Raw genomic sequence first — 19,240 nt, 5'->3', positions numbered from 1 at the left:
TTATCCTTATTCCTTTCCAATCTAAGTATGACATGTCTTGGTGTCTTTAGGTCTGGGTTAATTCTGTTTGGGACCCTCTGGGCTTCTTGAATCTTTATGTCTTTGGTGTTGTCTAGACTAGAGAAATTTTCAGCTATTATGGCCTGGAAAATGCTTTCTTCCTCCCCTTCTCTTTCTTCCTCTGGTAAGCCAATAATGCGTATATTGTTTCTTTTGAAGTCATCCCATAGGACTCTGTTGTTTTCAGCATCTCTTAATCTCTTTTTGAGATCTCTTACTTCTTCTTTAGTTGTCTCTAATTCATCCTCAATCTTGCTAATTCTGTCTTCAGCCTCATTGATTCTATTCTCTCTGCCCTCTACTGCTTTCTGGAGTTCATCTATTTTGTTGCCCTGCTCTGATACTGTTTTAGCTTGTTCAGCTAGTTGCCTTCTTAGCTCAGCAATTTCAGCTTTCAGCTCTCTAATAACCATGAGATAATTAGAATTTTCTTCCATATTCTCATTTGTTGTTCCTGCAGTTCTGATTACAATTTTTTCAAATTCTTTACTCACTCCTGTTATTATTTCCTTAGCTAATGTTTGGATGTTGAACTCGTTGTTTTGTGCTTTGCCCTCTGGAGGACTTTTAGCTGGACTCTTGTCCTGGTTCGAGTCTCCATTATTTTTTCTTGTTGTTTTAACCATTTTATATAAGTTCCAAATCTCTGATTTTTAAAAAATATATATTTATTTATTTTCTCTTTTGTTGCCCTTGTTGTTTTATATTGTTGTTGTAGTTATTATTGTTGTTATTGATGTCGTCGTTGTTAGGAGAGAGAGAAATGGAGAGAGGACAGAAAGACAGAGAGGAGGAGAGAAAGACGCCTGAGGACCTGCTTCACCGCCTGTGAAGCGACTCCCCAGCAGGTGGGGAGCCGTGGGCTCGAATCGGGATCCTTAGGCTGGCTCCACCTGCGCTTAACCTGCTGCACTACCGCCCCACTCCCTAAATCTCTGATCTTAACAAGCTGAGCTATCCCCTCGGTTAAGTCTTTATGGCCCCCTTCAAACTATAATGCACCTGTTTTTGTTTTTTTTTAATTTTTATATTTATTTTCCCTTTTGTTGCCCTCTTTTTTATTGTTGTTGTTGTTGTAGGTATTATTGTTGTTATTGATGTTGTTGGATAGGACAGAGAGAAATGGAGAGAGGAGGGGAAGACAGAGAGGGGGAGAGAAAGACACCTGCAGACCTGCTTCACCGCCTGTGACACGAACCCCCTGCAAGTGGGGATCCGTGGCTTCAACTGGGATTCTTCTGCCTGTCCTTGCACTTTGCAACACGTGCGCTTAACCCGCTGCGCTATTGCCTGACTCCCGCACCTGTTTGTTTTTAATGTTTATTTTTTAATTAAACAATTTGTTTATTATAAAAAGGGAAAGAGCAGAAAGGGTGGTGTAAGAAAGAAGCACTTCTCGGCTCTGGCATAAGGTAGTGCTGGGGGTTGAGCCTGGGGCCTCCGAGGTCTCAGGCATGAAAGGTGGTGCTCTAGCAAGCTGCAGCATCTGCCAGGTCCACCAGAGCACCTCCAGGGCATGTGGCACCCGCTGAAATGGGAACCTCAGGCACATAAGTCTGATGCTCTCTCCATCAGTGGAGCCATTCCTCTGGCCTCTTGATATTATATTTTCCTTTTTTCTTTTCGTTTTCCTTCCTCCCTTCCTTCCTTCCTTACTGCGCCTGGTGCTGGCACTACAAATCCACTGTTCCCAGCAGCCATTTTTTCCATTTCTTTTCCTTTCTATTTTTAAAAATTTATCTATTTATTTTCCCTTTGTTGCCCTTGTTGTTTTATTGTTGTAGTTATTATTGTTGTTGTTACTGATGTCGTTGTTGTTGGATAGGACAAAGAGAAATGGAGAGAGAAGGGGAAGACAGAGGAGGAGAGAAAGAGAGATACCTGCAGACCTGCTTCGCCACTTGTAAAGCATCCCCCACCTGCAAGGTAGGGAATGAGGGCTCGAACCCAGGTCCCTGCGCATGGTAATATGTGCATTGAACTGGGTGTGCCACCACCCTGCCTCTGACATTGTTTTCTTTTCTTTCTTTCTTTCTTTCTTTCTTTTTTTTTTTTTTTTAAGATTTTATTTATTAATGAGAAAGATAGAAGGAGAGAGAGAGAGAAAGAACCAGATATCACTTTGGTACATATGCTGCCAGGGATTGAACTCAGGACCTCATGCTTTACGTACCGAGCTACCTCCCGGACCACAACATTCTGTTTTCTACATGCTCTGTTCTGATGAAACAGGTTAGAAATCAGGAGTTAGCTGGCCTGTGAGTGAACAGAAAAGAGGTAGCGGATCTTCATTGGCACATCAAGAGCAGCTTTTTTAAAATTTTATTTTTTTAACTAGAGCACTGCTCAGCTCTGGCTTATGGTGATGTGGAGGATGGAACCTAGAACTTTGGACTCTCAGACATGAAAGTCTCTTTGCATAACCATTATGCTATCTACCCCCGCCCAAGAACAGCTATTTAAGAAAAAGACTAGTTCTTGCCCAGGTACCTTCACACCTGAATCCATTACTAATTAAGGGTAAAACTTATTTTAACTGATGTGAGGTTTGTATAAGAAATGTACTACAGGGGCCAGCTGGTGGTTCACACGGTTAAGTGCACATAGTACCTAGCACTCAAAGACCTGGGTTTGAGCCCTTCACTCCTTACTTCCAGTGGGGATGCTTCACAAGTGGTTGAAGCTGGTCTGTACGTGTCTCTCCTCTCTCCCTCCCAGTTTAACTTATTAGTGATTTTGATTTACAAAATTACATATCAACAGGAGTATAAGTCCATACCGTTCGCAGGACCAGAGTTCTGAATTCCCAGTCCCTTTATTGTAAGCTACAGCAGTTCTCCTAAGGTTGCAGACATGGGTTAACTATTATTTCTACAACTATCTGTCTGTATTTGTATATAATGGTCCCCCCACACACTTTTTTTTTGCCTCCAGGGATATCACTGGGGCATGGTGCCTGCACTATGAATCCACTGCTCCTGGAGGCCAATTTCTCCATTTTGTTGTTATTATTGTTGTCATTATTGCTGTTGTTTCTGTTGGATAGGACAGACAGAAATGGAGAGAGGAGGGGAAGACAGAGGGGGAGAAAAGACACCTGCAGACCTGCTTCATCTCCTGTGAAGCGACCCCCCCCCCCCCCCCCCCCGCAGGTGGTGAGCTCGGGGCTCAACCTGGTATCCTTACGCTTCACGCCATGTGCGTTTAACCTGCTGCACTACCACCTGGCACCCCGTCCCATCTTCTCTTCCTTTCCAAGTCACACATAACCCTATTGCTATATTCAGTTGTCCCTCTTTTCCATCTTCTCTCTCCAGGTCTTGATGCAGTTGGAGTTCAGAGCCCTGTTATTCTCTCTCCCTATCTCCTCCTCCCCTTTCAATTTCTCTGTCCTACTGAATAAAATGAAAAAAAAAAAAGAGGAGGAGGAAGAAGAAATGGCCATCAGGAGTGGTGGATTTGTAATGCTGGCACCTGGTCCCTGGTTATCAGCAGCGATAACCCTGGAGGCAAAAAAAAGGGAAAAGGAAACGTAATCGATCCAGTGGCACACCCGGTGAACTCACACATTACCTCACACAGGAAGACAGGTTCCTACCTGTGGGGGCGGGCAGGGGAAGCTTCATGAGCAGGGAAGCACTGTTGCAGGTCTCTCTCTGCCTGCCTGTCTCTCTCTGTATTTCTTCCTCCCTTCTTTCTCAAGTCCTTTCTGTACTAGCAAATTAAAAAATATTTAATTGGGAGTCGGGCTGTAGTGCAGCGGGCTAAGCGCAGGTGGCGCAAAGCACAAGGACTGGCATAAGGATCCCAGTTTGAACCCCGGCTCCCCACCTGCAGGGGAGTCGCTTCACAGGCGGTGAAGCAGGTTTGTAGGTGTCTATCTTTCTCTCCTCCTCTCTGTCTTCCCCTCCCTCTCTCCATTTCTCTCTGTCCTATCCAACAACGACAACAATAATAATAACTACAACAATAAAACAACAAGGGCAACAAAAGGGAATAAATAAATAAATAAAATTTAAAAAAAATTTATATAAAAAAGAATGTGCTACTGCAGGGATTAGTCAGTCAAAGTAACAGAGCGCAGACTTGTTTGCATTTTGAAATTACCAAGAGGCAATAAACTACAGGTGAGGACAATCATTCAGCAAAACTTAATTTTAATAGGGTAGAGAAGAAAGACTGACGTTGATAGGAAAACAATGACAAAAGTCCTTGTGTTTAACACAATCAGCTATTCATGTGTAAATCACTAGCAAAGCATCTGTTGGAGGCTTAATTCAGGTCAATTTAAGATTTATGATTTGACGGCAGGCACTAAACATACACTTCCCTCCATCTGGGTGACTCTTGGGGAGTAGGTCTCCCCTAAGGGGACAGACCAGCATGTGCAGGGTGGGCATCACCATTTTTTTAAAAAGTCTATTTACGGAAGTCGGCGGCAGCGCGGCGGGTTTAGTGCACGTGGCGCAAAGCGCAAGCCCCCAGCTCCCCATCTCAGGGGAGTCGCTTCACAAGCGGTGAAGCAGGTCTGCAGGTGTCTGTCTTTCTCTCCCCCTCTCTGTCTTCCCCTCCTCTCTCCATTTCTCTCTGTCCTATCCAGCAGCAGCAGCAGCAACAACAACAACAGTAGCTATAACAATAAAACAAGGGCAACAAAAGGGAATAAATAAATAAATAAATAAATAATAAATATTTTTAAATATTTATTTATTGGATAGAGACGGAGAGAAAATAGAGAGGAAAGGGTGAGGGAAAGATGGAGAAGGGAAAAAGACACCTGTAGCACTGCTTCCCTGCTCATGAAGCTTCTCCTATGTAGGGGGACCAGGGGCTTGAACCCAGGTCCATATGCACATTGCTTGGCCCCTGGTAGGCATCTTCTAATATGTCTCACCTTGGTGTGGGGGAGCTAAGGGTCAGCTGAGACTCTGGGCCCAAGGAGAAACTCTAACCATAACCTCGGACAGCAGATCATTTTAAAGTAACATCAGCGAGGGGGTCAGGTGGTGGCACACCTGGTTGAGTGCACGTGTTACAATGTGCAAGGACCTGGGTTCGAGCCCCCAGTCCCCACCTGCAGGGGGAAAGCTTCACAAGTAGTGAAGCAGTGCTGCAGGTGTTTCTCTGTCTCTCACCCTATTTCTGACTGTCTCTATCCAATAAATAAATAAAGATTAAAAAAAATTTTTAAAGTAACATCAGCGAGGGCTCTGGAGGTTAAGAAGCTGTTGCCCAACTCTTGTTCTTTGCTTTTTAAAAATCACTGTTTCTCTTCTTTTAACCTACAAGAATGTAGCTTGGGAAATATCGCCCAGGGATATGTTCTCTCTGAGAAACTGTTTTTTACTCTCAAAGCAAAGATGAGGTCACCTCCTCCTTGTGAAACTTCTCTTTCAGATACCACAGATTCCTTCATTTCGGGTAAGCTAGGCCAGCCCAGTTTGTTTGCGGACTCTATAATCATGTCAATTCTCCACGCGTTTGCTGCTAAATTGTTCTTTTGCTAACTTCTCTGATGCTGTTCTGATTACTCATTTAGTCAGGGAGGAACCCAGAGGGGGTGGGATATATATATATTTGCCTCCAGGGTTATTGCTGGGGGTTGCTGCCGGCACTCCAAATCCACTGCTCCTGGTGGCCTTCCCCCCCCCCCATTTTATTGGATAGGATAAAGAGAAATTGAGATAGGAGAGGGGAACAGAGAAACACCTGCCAACCTGCTTCACCACTTGTGAAACTCCCCCCAAGCAAGTGGGCGTGAGGGGGGCTTGAACCTGGATTCATATGCTTTGTATTATGTGCTGTGGGTGTGCCAACACCTGGCCTCGGGTGGGGGAATCTCTCCCTCTCTCTCACATACACACACACACACACACACACATCTCATGACACTATACCAGACCCCACAGTGATATATTTAAGTTGTTTAAATCCCATTCCTTATGACTTAAAATCTGCAATTCATACCAACCCCAAATATCCTCAGAATTTTTAGTGATTTACTTTACTAAGAGAGAATAAAAAGACACAGTAAGGGGAGGTGACCAGAGCAACTCAGTAGCATATGTGGTGCCTGGGATGGAACTGGGAATCACACATACCATACAAGCTCAAAGTGCTACTAGCTCTCCAGCTGCAGAATAAAAATACATATACATTCTATTTTAATGAGAGAGAGAGAGACAGAGAGAGAGAGGTGCCAGAACACTACTCAGATCTGGTTTACAGTGGAGTTGGGGATTGAATCTGGGACCTTGGAGCCTAAGGCATGACAGCCTTTTGCAGAACCATCATGCTGTACCTCCTCAGCCATGCCAGGGGCTGCCCACTGTGCTCCTAGGTAGTGCCAGAAACTGAGCCCTGCTCCTTCTGTATGGTGAGGCAAGAACTGTACTGGATGAGCTATTCCCAGTCTCCCAGAAGGGAATTCTTAGAACATAATTCCAAACAATTCAATTAAGACTTTGGGGCTGGGTGGTGGTGCACCTGGTTGAGCGCGCATGTTACAATGTGTAAAGACCCAGGTTCGAGTCCCTGGTCCCCACCTGCGGGGGAATGCTTTGCAAGTGGTGAAACAGTGCTGTAGGTGTCTCTCTGCCTCTCTTCCTCTCTAGCCCCCATTCTCTCTCAATTTCTGGCTATCTCTATCCAATAAATAAAGGTAATAAAAAAATTATCTGAAGACTAAGCAAGCAGGTGGGGTTAGATAGCATAATGGTTATACAAAGAGACTCTCATGCCTGAAGCTTCAAGGGCCTAGTAGGCTCAATACCCCCGAACCACCATAAACCAGAGTTGAGCAGTGCTCTGGTTAAAAAAAAAAAAAAAAAAAACTTTAAGCTGAAAGGACCAGGAAAGCAGGGAGACCTATCCTATTTTCAAGAAGACAAATATAAAAATTGCTTCTTTCTTGGGAAGGGCCAGGGAGAGGTGGGTGAACTACTGGTGCCGGGTGCAAGAGTATATGCATGTGACAGTGACTGCACTGTAAAGCATTAACCCACTCAATTTTTTAAAAAATGCTTCTTTTATATAGATTATCAACTGGATGGTGGTCTGGGAGGTAGTGTGATAGCTAAAGTGTTGGACTCTCAAAACATGAGATTCTGACTTTGATCCCTGGAATCAAATGTGCCAGAGTGATGTGTTAGCTAGCTAGCCCCCCTCCCCCCCACACACACACTCATTAATAAGTCAGTAAATCTAAAAAGAAAAGGTATAGATTGGCTGGCAATGGGTGAACTATGTGACAAGACACGTCAGACTTCAGCTTGGTTGTCTTATTTTCCCAGGGTTCACGCTACTCCATCAACCTATACTTGCAAAGCTAGACAAAACGCTGAGTGTCACTTCCAGGAACTTACAAGAAGAAAAACCACAAAAATGCTGGACTGTCAAATTGGGTGGTTTTATCCTCATATTACCAAGTTCCCAAAGAGAATTCCATAAGCAAGTAAAACAATTCTATAAGCAAGTAAAAATTTCATCATAATGACTGAAGAAAAGGTCCATAGACTTTTCTTTTGGGGAGGGGTACTGAGGCTTGTGCCTGTGTGATTCTTACTCCCAGCATCCCCTCTCCTTTTATTTTTGCCTTTCAATTTCAAAGAGACAGAGGAGAGAGAAGAAAAAAAAAAGTGAGGAGAGAGCACAACACTGCTCCACTGTTCATGAATCTTCCCTTGGTTTCTCGCACAGCGCCCCCATATGGTAGTGGGGCCTCCGGCATGGCAAAGGGTGCCCTCTATTAGGTGACCTAATGCCTACCCCTTCAAGTAATAATAGGCTTTGAGAAAGAAAGCCCCAAAAGGAGCAACCGAGGGTTAGGCATGAATAACTTAGAGGGACCCAGGGTATGACTATAAAGTTGGTGCCGACTAAGTAACAAATACTAAATAAGAATTTTGGGAGTATGGATCGACCTATCAATGCACATGTTCAGCGGGGAAGCAATTATAAAAGCCAGACCTTCCACCTTCTGCACCCCATAATGACCCTGGGTCCATACTCCCAGAGGGATAAAGAATAGGAAAGCTGTCAGAGGAAGGGATGAGATACGGAATTGTGGTGGTGGTAATTGTGTGGAGTTGTACCCCTCTTATCCTATAGTCTTGTCAGTGTTTCCATTTTATAAATAAATAATAAAAAAATAAAATAAAAAGAATTTTGAGGGGTTTGCAGATTCAGGCTGGAGCCCCCATACACCCCATTTGAGCACCATGCACTGGGACACTGAATGAATGGTGTGAGGTGGTGTGGAGTCTCTCCTCTCTCTGCTTCTCTGTCTTTCACTCTATTTGGAGGGAAAAGAAAAAAGAAAAAAAAAGCACACCAAGAGTGGTGGAATTAGGGAACTGGGCAGGTAAAAAGACCCCACTGACTAAAACAAACTTTTGAGACACCAACATTTCTTATCAACTAAAATGTTTCTGCACAACACGTAGTGAAAGGAACAGTCCTGAAAACAAAAATATCCCGCTGAGAGAAAATATCTGTACGTGGTCTGTGTATACAAGAAACAAAAAGAGCTCATAACAACAACTCAAAAATCAATTTATTCACCCATACTTGGACTACAAAGAAAAAAAACATGAGAACAAACAAAAACAAAACCTTGGATTCTGGCTGCAGAACTGAGGTTAACAGAGGGAGCGAGGGGAGGGAGCAAAGAGAGTGTTGGAAGGTTAGTGGGACTTTGGATTGGACCTGGGACCACTGGTGCCTCAGGTGTGAAAGTCTGCTAGTCAAATTGTTGTGCTATCAATCTGTACTCTTTTTTTTTTTTTTAAAGATTTTTATTTATTTATTTATGAGAAAGATAGGGAGAGAGAGAAAGAACCAGACATCACTCTGGTACATGTGCTGCCAGGGATTGAACTCAGGACCTCATGCTTGAGAGTCCAGTGCCTTAGCCACTGCGCCACCTCCTGGACCACTCAATCTGTACTCTTAAAACAGAGTTGTAGTCGTAAAAGTGATGCCATAAAGAAGGTGTTAGCCTCTCAAATATGAGGTCCTGAGTTCTATCCCTAGCATCACATGCTCTCTCTCCTTGGCTCTCTCTGCCTCTCTTACGCACAAATAACATGGAGATGTGAACTAAATGCACTTGATCTAGAAAAAAAGTTTCTGATCCAAGAATAACAATTCACAATTATATTTAGAAAACTAAACAGCAACAGTATTAAACAACTGAAGAAAGAAATGCAAGGCCTGGGGCCAAGCTGTAGCACAGCGGGTTAAGTGCACATGGTGCCAAGCTCAAGGACCCGCATAAGGATCCCAGTTTGAGTCCCTGGCTCCCCACCTGCAGTGGGGAGTCACTTCAGTTCAGTGCACATATCACCAGGTGCAAGGACCTGGGTTGGAGCCCTCATTCCCTGCCCTGCGGGGGGGTGGTGGTGGTGGTGGTGGTGTGTTGCTTCACAGGTGGTGAAGCAGGTCTGCAGGTGTCTTTCTCTCCCCCTCTCTGTCCTATACAACAACAACATCAATAATAACAACAACAAGAGCAACAATACTAACAACAATGATAAACAACAAGGGCAACAAAAGAGAAAAAATAACCTCCAGGAGAGACCCATAACCCTAGAGGCAAAAAGAAAAAAGAAATGCAAGTGCTTGTAGCTATTCCTTTTAAAAAAATATTTATTTATCCTCTTTTGTTGCCCTTTTTTTCCTGCTTCAACACTTTTTAAAAAATTTTTTTAAAATTTTTTATTTATGCCCTTTTTTTTTAAAGATTTTAAAAAAATATTTATTCCCTTTTGTTGCCCTTGTTGTTTTATTATTGTAGTTATTAATGATATTGCTGTTGTTGGATAGGACAGAGAGAAATGGGGAGAGGAGGGGAAGAAAGAGGGGGAGAGAAAGACAGACACCTGCAGACCTGCTTCACGGCTTGTGAAGTGACTCCCCTGCAGGTGGGGAGCCAGGGGCTCAAACCAGGATCCTTACTCGGGTCCTTGCGCTTTAAGGGTGCTTAACCTGCTGCGTTACTGCCCGACTCCTGCTTATAACAATTCTATAGGCAAGATCTGATATGGCTTAACCATGGGATTTGTTTCTTTTCTTTTCTTTCTTTCAGTGAATTACTAATGATTAACAAGATTATAGGATAACAGGAGTATAGTTTCCACCACCAGAATTCCATATCCCATCCCCTCCATTGGAAGGAAGGTTCCCTATTCTTTATCTCTCTGGGAGTATGGACCAAAATTCTTTATGGAGTATAGAAGGTAGAGTTCTCTGGCTTCTGTAATTACTTCTCTGCTGGACATGGACATTGACAGGTTGATCCATACCCCCAGCCTGTTTCTACCTTTCCCTAGTGGGGCAGGGCTCTGGGGAGGTGAGATTCCAGGACACTTTGGTGAGGTTGTCTGCCCAGGGAAGTCAGGATGGCATCATTAACCATGAGATCTGATGTCAGACAGGACAGAATGGTTTTATACTCAAGAAATGTGTGGAGAGAAACTTAAGTAACTGGTTTAAGTGACTGATTGGGAAGAGGAGGCAGGCAGAAGGAAGAACTGATACATTTTAAAACTGGGAGATACAGTAAATGGCAGAAAGGACACCAGTGGTAGAACAGACTTTTTTAATGTGTCTTTTTTTTTTTTTAAGTATTTTTATTTATTTATTTGGCAGAGACAGAAATCAAGAGGGGATAGAGGCAGACAGAAAGACACCTGCAAACTACTTCACCAATCCTGAAGTCTCCCCCGCTGCAGGTGGGGACCTCAGGTTTGAACCTGGGTCGTTGCACATGATAACATGTGCACTCAACTGGGTGTGTCACTGTCCAGCCTCAGTAGAACAGTTATAGGTTATTGAATCTGAGTGCTTAAGGGATGTTCCAGAAAGATGCCTGATCTGGAAGGCAGCCAGAAATATGGGACTCTAGCTTGGGGCTTAGTAAGAATTCAAGATTTGAATCCACTTTGGGGAGCCAATCCTTGAAGTCATAAAAAAAGGAGACTACAAAGGAAGGGGGATGGAGAAGGTAGTTAAATATACAGAGATCAGAAAGTGGCCAAGAACAGAAACCATCTCAGACAAAAGGGAGCAAGAGAGACTAAGAAAAACAGAACCCAAGAAATAATCTTTTCCTCCAGTAAATAAAACATATATATATATATATGACATTAGACCATGTATGTCCATTATCTCGTGCTTCTTGACTTTGCTCAGCTAATTAATTAGTAAAGATTCAGAGCAGTTTTCTAAGAACTACCTGATGTGCTCATTTACCTCACTATAGTATAAATGTATTAGGTGTATACAGTCATTTAAACTTTTTTTTTTTTTTAATCAGTGAGAGAGAAGCAAAGAATCACTTTGGCAGGGCCAGGCAGTGGTGCAGCTGGTTTAGTGCTCACATTACGGTGCACAAGGACCAGAGTTCAAGCCCCTGGTCCCCACCTGCAGGGGGAAAGCTTCATGAATGGTGAAGCAGGGCTGCAGGTGTGTCTATCTCCCCCTCCCTTCTCAATTTCTGTTTCTATCAAATAAATATTTCAAAAAAAAATCACTTTGGCACATGACTGGGATAAAACTTGGGAAGCTGATGCTTTTAAGTTCTGTGCTAGTGCCTGTGCAACCAACCCTCCATGCCCCCCCAAATATACATCTTATTTGTATGCACACTTTTCTCCTTAGAGTTCCTGCCATATTTCTCAGAGCTTTCTACCAAAGAATCCATGTAACTTCCTGATTAAAGATTTGTTCATGTTAAAACTGAGTTAATGTTGACAATAACCTCATTCCAAACTGGTTAGTTATTTCTTTACCAAACACTGCTCAGCTCTGGCTTATTATGGTGGGTATGGGGGATTGAACCTGGGACATCAGAACCTCTGGTGTGAGAGTCTGTTTGCATAACCATTATGCTACCTCCCCCCATCTGGTTAGTTATTTCTATTTAAATATATAGGTATTTATTTATCTATGTATGTATGAGGGCAAGAAAGAGAACCAGAGCATCATTCTGGTACATCCCTGAGAATCCAACACTATATTCACTGCACCACCTCCTGGGCTGCTGAGTTGTTACTTCTTTCTTTTTTTTCTTTCTCCTTTTCCTCCTCCAGGGTTATTGCTGGGCTCGGTGCCTGTACCATGAATCCACCGCTCCTGGAGGCCATTTTTCCCCCCTTTTGTTGCCCTTGTTGTAGCTTCCTTGTGGTTATTATTATTGCCCTTGTTGACGCAATTCGTTGTTGGATAGGACAGAGAAAAATGGAGAGAGGAAGGGAAGACAGAGAGGGGGAGAGAAAGATAGACACCTGCAGACCTGCTTCACCGCCTGTGAAGCGACTCCGCTGCAGGTGGGGAGCCGGGGGCTCGAACCGGGATCCTTACGCAGGTCCCTGCGCTTTGCGCCATATGTGCTTAACCCACTGCGCCACCGCCCGACCCCCGAGTTGTTACTTCTTAACCTAAAGTAGATAAAACATTATTTACTGAAATACTAGGGAAGACATCTTGATCTAGACTGAGCCCTAAACAATGGAGCTTCTTTAGAAACAAGAGCAGCTGTGCCTTACACTACCCTAAGCAGTTCATTAAGTCACAAAAGACGGTTTCATCAGGAAGTTTTATTAAAAAATGCAACAAGACAGGTCAATCATCCTATACCAGGCTGCCCAGGGCCCGCAGAGAGCTAGTTGAATCCTTCATCCCGGTATGAGAAATTTTTCTCCACTGGGAACAGCCACAAAGAGATAGGCTTGTTCTGACCCATCTCTCACCAGACATTTCTGAGGAAAATCTCTTAGCATCTCCTTACACATAATCAGCATTTTTGTTTGCTGCAATTCCAGTCATTTCCTACCTTGGGCCAGTTGTAGCATGCACCGAGCTTTCACACTGACTCTACATTGTGTGTGCTGGCATGACATCAGCTGTCCTGCCCCTACCACAGGGTCTGCGGGGAGGAAACGCACAATGGTGCTTTGAGGCACAACAAAGCCCCTTCCTCTCTATTTAGGATTTCTGACATTTTCCCCTTCCAGTTAAAATGCTTGTTTCCACTTAATGAAAGTTTCTATTAAGTTGGGGGGGGGGGGGACTGGGATGCCTAGAGAACTAAAAATTACGAAGGGAGAGTTTAAGAGGAGCCATAAAACTACTTCGCGGTTACATGTTTGGCCAGCTGGCTTCAGTGTTAAAAGTAGAAAGCTTGGGGGTCGGGCGGTGGCGCAGTGGGTTAAGCGCATGTGGCGCAAAGCGCAGGGACCGGCATAAGGATCCCAGTTCGAGCCCCCGGCTCCCCACCTGCAGGGGAGTTGCTTCACAGGCGGTGAAGCAGGTCTGCAGGTGTCTATCTTTCTCTCCCCTACTCTGTCTTCCCCTCCTCTCTCTATTTCTCTCTGTCCTATCCAACAACGAATTGCGTCAACAAGGGCAATAATAATAACCACAAGGAAGCTACAACGAGGGCAACAAAAGGGGGAAAAAAATGGCCTCCAGGAGCGGTGGATTCATGGTGCAGGCACCGAGCCCAGCAATAACCCTGGAGGAGGAAAAAAAAAAAAAGTAGAAAGCTTAACTTCTGAGAAAAGGGTTGTAGCTTTGCGGACCTTCCAAAATTCTAAGTTCTCAAACAGATGATTCCCCAAACACTCAAGCAATGCCCTAGGCAGCAAAGAGAAGGGCTCTAAAAATTACAGGGAGAGACTAAATCACAGGAAATATAACCAAGGATTATTGATAGTGCAAGTCATCTCCTTTTTACCTGAGGAAGGGCACTTCACATCATTACTTCACAAATGTCGGGGTTCCGGCCAAATATTTACCTTGAAATTGTTTGGCTTTCCCACAGAGGTGGAATCTGATGGCTTTGCTCTCCTTCCGATCTGTTTATTTCATTACATACCATCTCCGTGTACAAAGGCAGAAATGCAGGAAAGTATGAGAAAACTGGAAAAATTGACCAGCTCTGCGGCCCCGGGATTGTGTTCTAAGTCACCAGCATATGTAACTCATTTTCTAGTTAAGTAATTCCCTCTGGGGACCTGGTCTGCAGTCCACATGCAGGATCAAATTTCATTACCAGTGGTAGGGAAAGGCAACCCAATGCATTTGCAAGTCAAAAACTCCAGAGAGCTTCAGCTAGTCTGGCTATCTTCATTGATATTTTCCTGGGAGAGGATTTTTAGCTGATAGGAAACATTTGTTGGAAAGCACAGATGAGGAAGTTGAGAAGAAGAGAAGGGATTCAGCCAGCAAAGGCAAAGGGACAATTTAAGCCTCAGTCTTAAGGCTAAACTCTAGCTTTAACTCAGCCTGCAGCTGTGTCCAGGCACAGAGAGATTCAGAAATAATGCTGTCACCACACGCCCCCTCCTCCACGCACGCCCCCAAGGCTACAAACGACAAAAGGGACAAGGTAACAAATTTAAAGAGCAAGTCTACAAAACTATGCAAGCCAGAGGGTATCAAACTCTTAGTTTCTAGACGAGTTGAATCCCAGTTTGAGATTTCACAGGAAATTGGGTTGGAGATTCACAAATCTCGGTGTCTATGTGAATAACTTCATTAGAGACTTTTAATGAACTCTCAGTTAATTGAATCAAAAGACATATTGACCACATATTTGCCACCACCCAAACTATTTAGATGAGCAAAACAGTTCAGTGACTTGAACTGGCTTCCTTCCCCAAGTTTCGAACCCCAGACAGGCTCCTTACCTTGCTTTGGGTCGGTTCGCCTTTCTCAAACATCATCTTAAGCCTGTTGAGCGGAACATTATATTTCTCTATCTTGTTGACAGCATCGGTGCTTTCGCTGACTTCAGGCTTTTCTACTTCGTGCCTGGATTCTCCTCCCAGACAGTTTTCCATTTTCTCACTTTCAGGGGGGCTGTCTTGAAGGTCCTCGCTGTCCTGGCTGCGGGGATGCCCACGCTGCAGCAGGGCCGCAGAAGAGGATCCGAATGTAGGTCTAGGCTGGACTCGGTCCTCCTGCTCTGCCTTGGCTAACAAAGCAGAGGCACTGGTCACCTTGGCGGGAGGGTGGTCGCCTCCGTGTCTGCCCTCGGCGCTGCTGTGTCGTAGGGAGTCTGTGTGGGGCTCTGCTTCCAGGGCCGGGTTCTCCCACTTCTTCTTCAACACAGTCAGGATCCCCTTTCGGAAGTGCTGGGGGTGATTTTCAGTGTTCTAGAAGCACAGGGAGCCAGTGCCAGTTAAAACTTGCCTGCTGAAACAGTCACACATGTTGTTCTTTGTGAAATGAAAGTTTAAAAAAAAAAAATCTCCAGGCTGCTCCAGACCCACGGGCAGTTCAGGCAGCTGTGAGGAGCTCCAGCCCTGCCACATGGAGAAAGCATCCAGCCCACAGGAGGGAGAGGGGAAGAGAGAAAAAGTCAGGAGCTGAAGCAGGAAGTGATACAACAGGATAGCCTTATAAGGACAAAATGAAAAAGAAAGGAGAGCCCACAGCTGGGGATACTGACAGTGGAACCAGAAAATTTGTACCTACATATTAATGGGGAAAATAAGAAAGGAAAAAGCAAAAACTCCTGGTACTTCAAGCCTTGTAAATATGTCTAGTACAAGTTCATCATTATATATCACTAAACTATGTGGTGAATTCTGGGGTGTGTGTGTGTATTCTCTTTATAAGACAATAGACAATCTAGTTGAAACTATGCAATACAAAAATTGTGAGTCAAGGATTGAAACTGCTTGTAGAAAAAATAAGTGTGTGTGTGGGGGGTTGGGCAGTAGCGTGGTAGCACAGTGGGTTAAGCGCACATGGCGCAAAGCTTAAGGATCAGGGTAAGGATCCCAGTTGGAACAACCGGCTCCCCACTTGCAGGGAGGTCGCTTCACGGGCCGTGAAGCCAGTCTGCGGTGTCTTTCTTTCTCTCTCCCTCTCTGTTTTCCCTCCTCTATTTCACTCTGTTCTATCAAAAAAAGAAAAAATAAGTTGGGCTGGGGAGACAGCATAATGGTTATGTTAAAAGACTTCCTTTTAAAAAAAATATTTATTTATTCCCTTTTGTTACCCTTGTTTTATTGTTGTAGTTATTATTATTGTTAGATAGGACAGAGAGAAATGAAGAGAGGAGGGGAAGACAGGGAGGGGGATTAAAGGACTTTCATGCCTGGGCCCTTCAAAGGTCCCAGGTTCCTTTCTCAACACCACTATGAGCCAAAGCTGAGTAGTGCTCTGAGGAAGGAAAAAAAGGAGTTGTATTGTCTTTTTACCTACGAATTTAATCTTCCTTCCCCTCCCCCTTACTCTCTGCCTACCTCTTGTCCCTTTGTAAACTTCTTTTTTTTTTTTTCCTTTGTAAATTTCTTGCTAATCAGAATGCACCCTCTTACAGATCCATTGACTGAAAATTCTCCAGAGCGCAGGGGTAGATAGCATAATGGTTATGCAAAGAGACTCTCATGCCTGAGGCTCCAAAATCCCAGGTTCAATCCCCACCGCACCACCATAAACCAGAGCTGAGCAGTGCTCTGGTAAGAAAGAAAGAAAGAAAGAAAGAAAGAAAGAAAGAAAGAAAGAAAGAAAGAAAGAAAGAAAGAAAGTAAATTGGTAGAGGGTATGATGTACTGGCATCGATCATGGGGAGATAAGAAACTACACCTATGACAATAGCTGTCTTAGAAAAACATTTTTCTTCCAATAAAGTGATTTAAAAAATAATAAAAGACTATAAATTTTCAAAAAAAAAAAAAAAAAAAGAAAGAAAGAAAATTCTCCAGACTTCCTATGAAACAAACCACTACCTACTTCCCAGACTGAATGACACATCTTTATGCTTCTCAGAGGGCTCACTTTTGCCTGGGTCAAGTGAAATTAATGCATACATATAAGACAGACTGCAAATAGCTTGCACATCTTCCATGTGGCTCCACAACAGTAGAGGAAATAGACTTCCAATGAAATCAGATGCCCCATACTCTGCAAGTATCCTAAATAGAACAACACCACTCTCCAACTAACCATGAACTCCAATACCTTCTCGCCTTCCATTCCTGTGGTCTGTGACTCACCAGCCTTGCAACTAAGAAAGGACAAATAACCTAGCACTGAAGATTTCTGGGAATTAAATGGGATTAGCAGCTATATTGGGAATTAAGTCTCTCACCCTCTTAGTCTCCTGTACATTCTGAGAGCTAATGCTTAGGGGGGGGAACACTGCAGAAGAACCGCTTATTTCAGTACTTAAATCTAAACTGGCAGACAAGAAGACTCACTGGAGGAACGCATGTAGGGATCAGAGATCACTGTAGCACAAAAATGTTTTGCTGTGAACTGAGGGGAATAGTATCAGAGCTGATAAAACTGACTTTCATGCCTGAAGGTTTCAGGTCCTGAGGTTGCAGGTTTAAGCCCTGGCACCACCGTAACCCAGAGCTGAGCAACACTCTGGTGAAATGAAGAGAGAAAAGAGAAAAAAATTTCTTGTTGGAAGAGGGAGAACTAAACAACAGTTCCAGAAGCCGGTGCTACTTTTAACCACCAGCAGCATTCCTGGCTGGGAGCTACCTCTTGCTGCACAATAGGCGATGAGTCACCTGGCCTGTGCCTTCACCTGCCCTGCCTTGTCCTACCCAAACAGGAGCCCTGAAACTCCAGGTGGCATTTGCCTTGGTAAGTGAACACTACTTTCCTGATACAGGTCATGTGATCAGAGTGAAATGTTTATAGTTTTGAGTGAAAAAGAGAGGGAAAAAAAAAAACTTAAAACAGCATGGGTGCAGGGAGAAAATACTATTAGTAGTACAACATAGTTTCATGCCTGAGGCTCCAGTGGTCCCAGGTTCAGTCCTTGACACCACCATAACCCACAGCTGAACAGTACTCTGGGATAAATAAATAAACATTAAAAGAACACTCCTGGAGGGGGATTAACTCATGTAAAAATCAGGGGTCCAACCCCCAGCAAGCACCTAAAACAAACCCAAATCCAGATGATCTCATTTTAGAGTAAACACTTATTTTCCTTTTCTCTTCTTTCTTTCTTTCTTTCTTTCTTTCTTTCTTTCTTTCTTTCTTTCTTTCTTTCTTTCTTTCCTTTCTTTCTTTCTTCCTACCTTCCTTTCTTTCCTTCTCCCTTCCTTCCTTCCTTCCTTCCTTCCTTCCTTCCTTCCTTCCTTCCTTCCTTCCTTCCTTCCTTTCCTTCCTTCTTTCTTTCCTGCCTCCAGGGTTATTGCTGGGGCTCAGTGCCTGAACTACGATTCTACTGCTCCTGGAGGCCATTTTTTCCATTTTGTTGCGCTTGTTGTTATTGTTGTTTTTAGACAGGACAGAGAGAAACTGAGAGAGGAAGGAAAGACAGAGGGAAAGACACCTGCATACCTGCTTCACCACTTGTGAAGCGGCCCCTCCCCACTCCTGCAGGTGAGGAGCTGGGGGCTTGAACCCGGATTCTTACGCTGGTCCTTGTGTTTCATGCCATGTATGCTTAACCCGCTGCATTACTGTCTGGCTCCCAGTAAATATTTTTAAATAAGCATAGGAAAGTGTTCTGGAGGAAAAGACATAGAAGTGTTAAAAGATAATCTTTAGATCATGGATTATGGGCATTTGTGTTTTCTTTTTCTTTTATCAGAGTGGGGCAGAGGGATAGGAAGAGAGAGAGAGAGAGAGAAAGAAACCAAAGCAAGCAAGCTTTGTTCAGTAGCTGGGTTCAAACCTGGGTTGTACATATAGCAAGGCAGTGAACTATCCAAGTGAGCTATTTTGCCAACCCTCCTGTTCTTCCTTTTATTTTATTATATATATAAATATTTTTTTTCTTTTTTTCAAGTATTTTCTCTTTTTATACTTATTTATTTTCCCTATTGTTGCCCTTGTTGCTTTATTATTGCTATTGATGTCGTCCTTGTTGGATAGGGCAGAGAGAAATGGAGAGAGGAGGGGAAGACAGAGGGGGAGAGAAAGACAGACACCTGCAGACCTGCTTCACCGCCTGTGAAGCGACTCCCCTGCAGGTGGGGAGCCGGGGGCTGGAACCCGGATCCTTAAGCCAGCCCTTGTGCTTTGCCACATGCACTCAACCTGCTGTGCTACCAGCCTGACTCCCTCTTTTTCTCTTTATTGACGTCAGAATTATCACTGGGGCTCGGTGCTCATTGCTCCCAGCAGCCATTTTTCCCTCTTCTTCCTTCTTTCCTTTCTTTCTTCTTTTTGTCTTCCTTCCTTCCTTTCTTATTTT

The 19,240-nt window shown here is 43.9% G+C and overlaps 1 protein-coding gene across 6 annotated transcripts in view; it reads right to left on the bottom strand.

Moving 5' to 3' along the window:
* LIMA1 (LIM domain and actin binding 1) overlaps nucleotides 1–19,240 on the bottom strand; it is a 116,393-nt gene that overhangs the window by 45,305 nt on the left and 51,848 nt on the right. For all 6 annotated transcript variants that reach the window (XM_060195385.1, XM_060195383.1, XM_060195384.1 and 3 more), the window contains exon 4: nucleotides 14,754–15,221. In XM_060195385.1, the coding sequence (XP_060051368.1) occupies nucleotides 14,754–15,221 (468 nt within the window). The remainder of the gene's footprint in view (nucleotides 1–14,753; nucleotides 15,222–19,240) is intronic.

Source organism: Erinaceus europaeus, chromosome 7, assembly GCF_950295315.1.
Source record: "Erinaceus europaeus chromosome 7, mEriEur2.1, whole genome shotgun sequence".
NCBI classification, from domain to species: domain Eukaryota; kingdom Metazoa; phylum Chordata; class Mammalia; order Eulipotyphla; family Erinaceidae; genus Erinaceus; species Erinaceus europaeus.
Note: the sequence above shows the minus strand (reverse complement) of the source record. Positions and strands in the feature narration are given on the sequence as shown.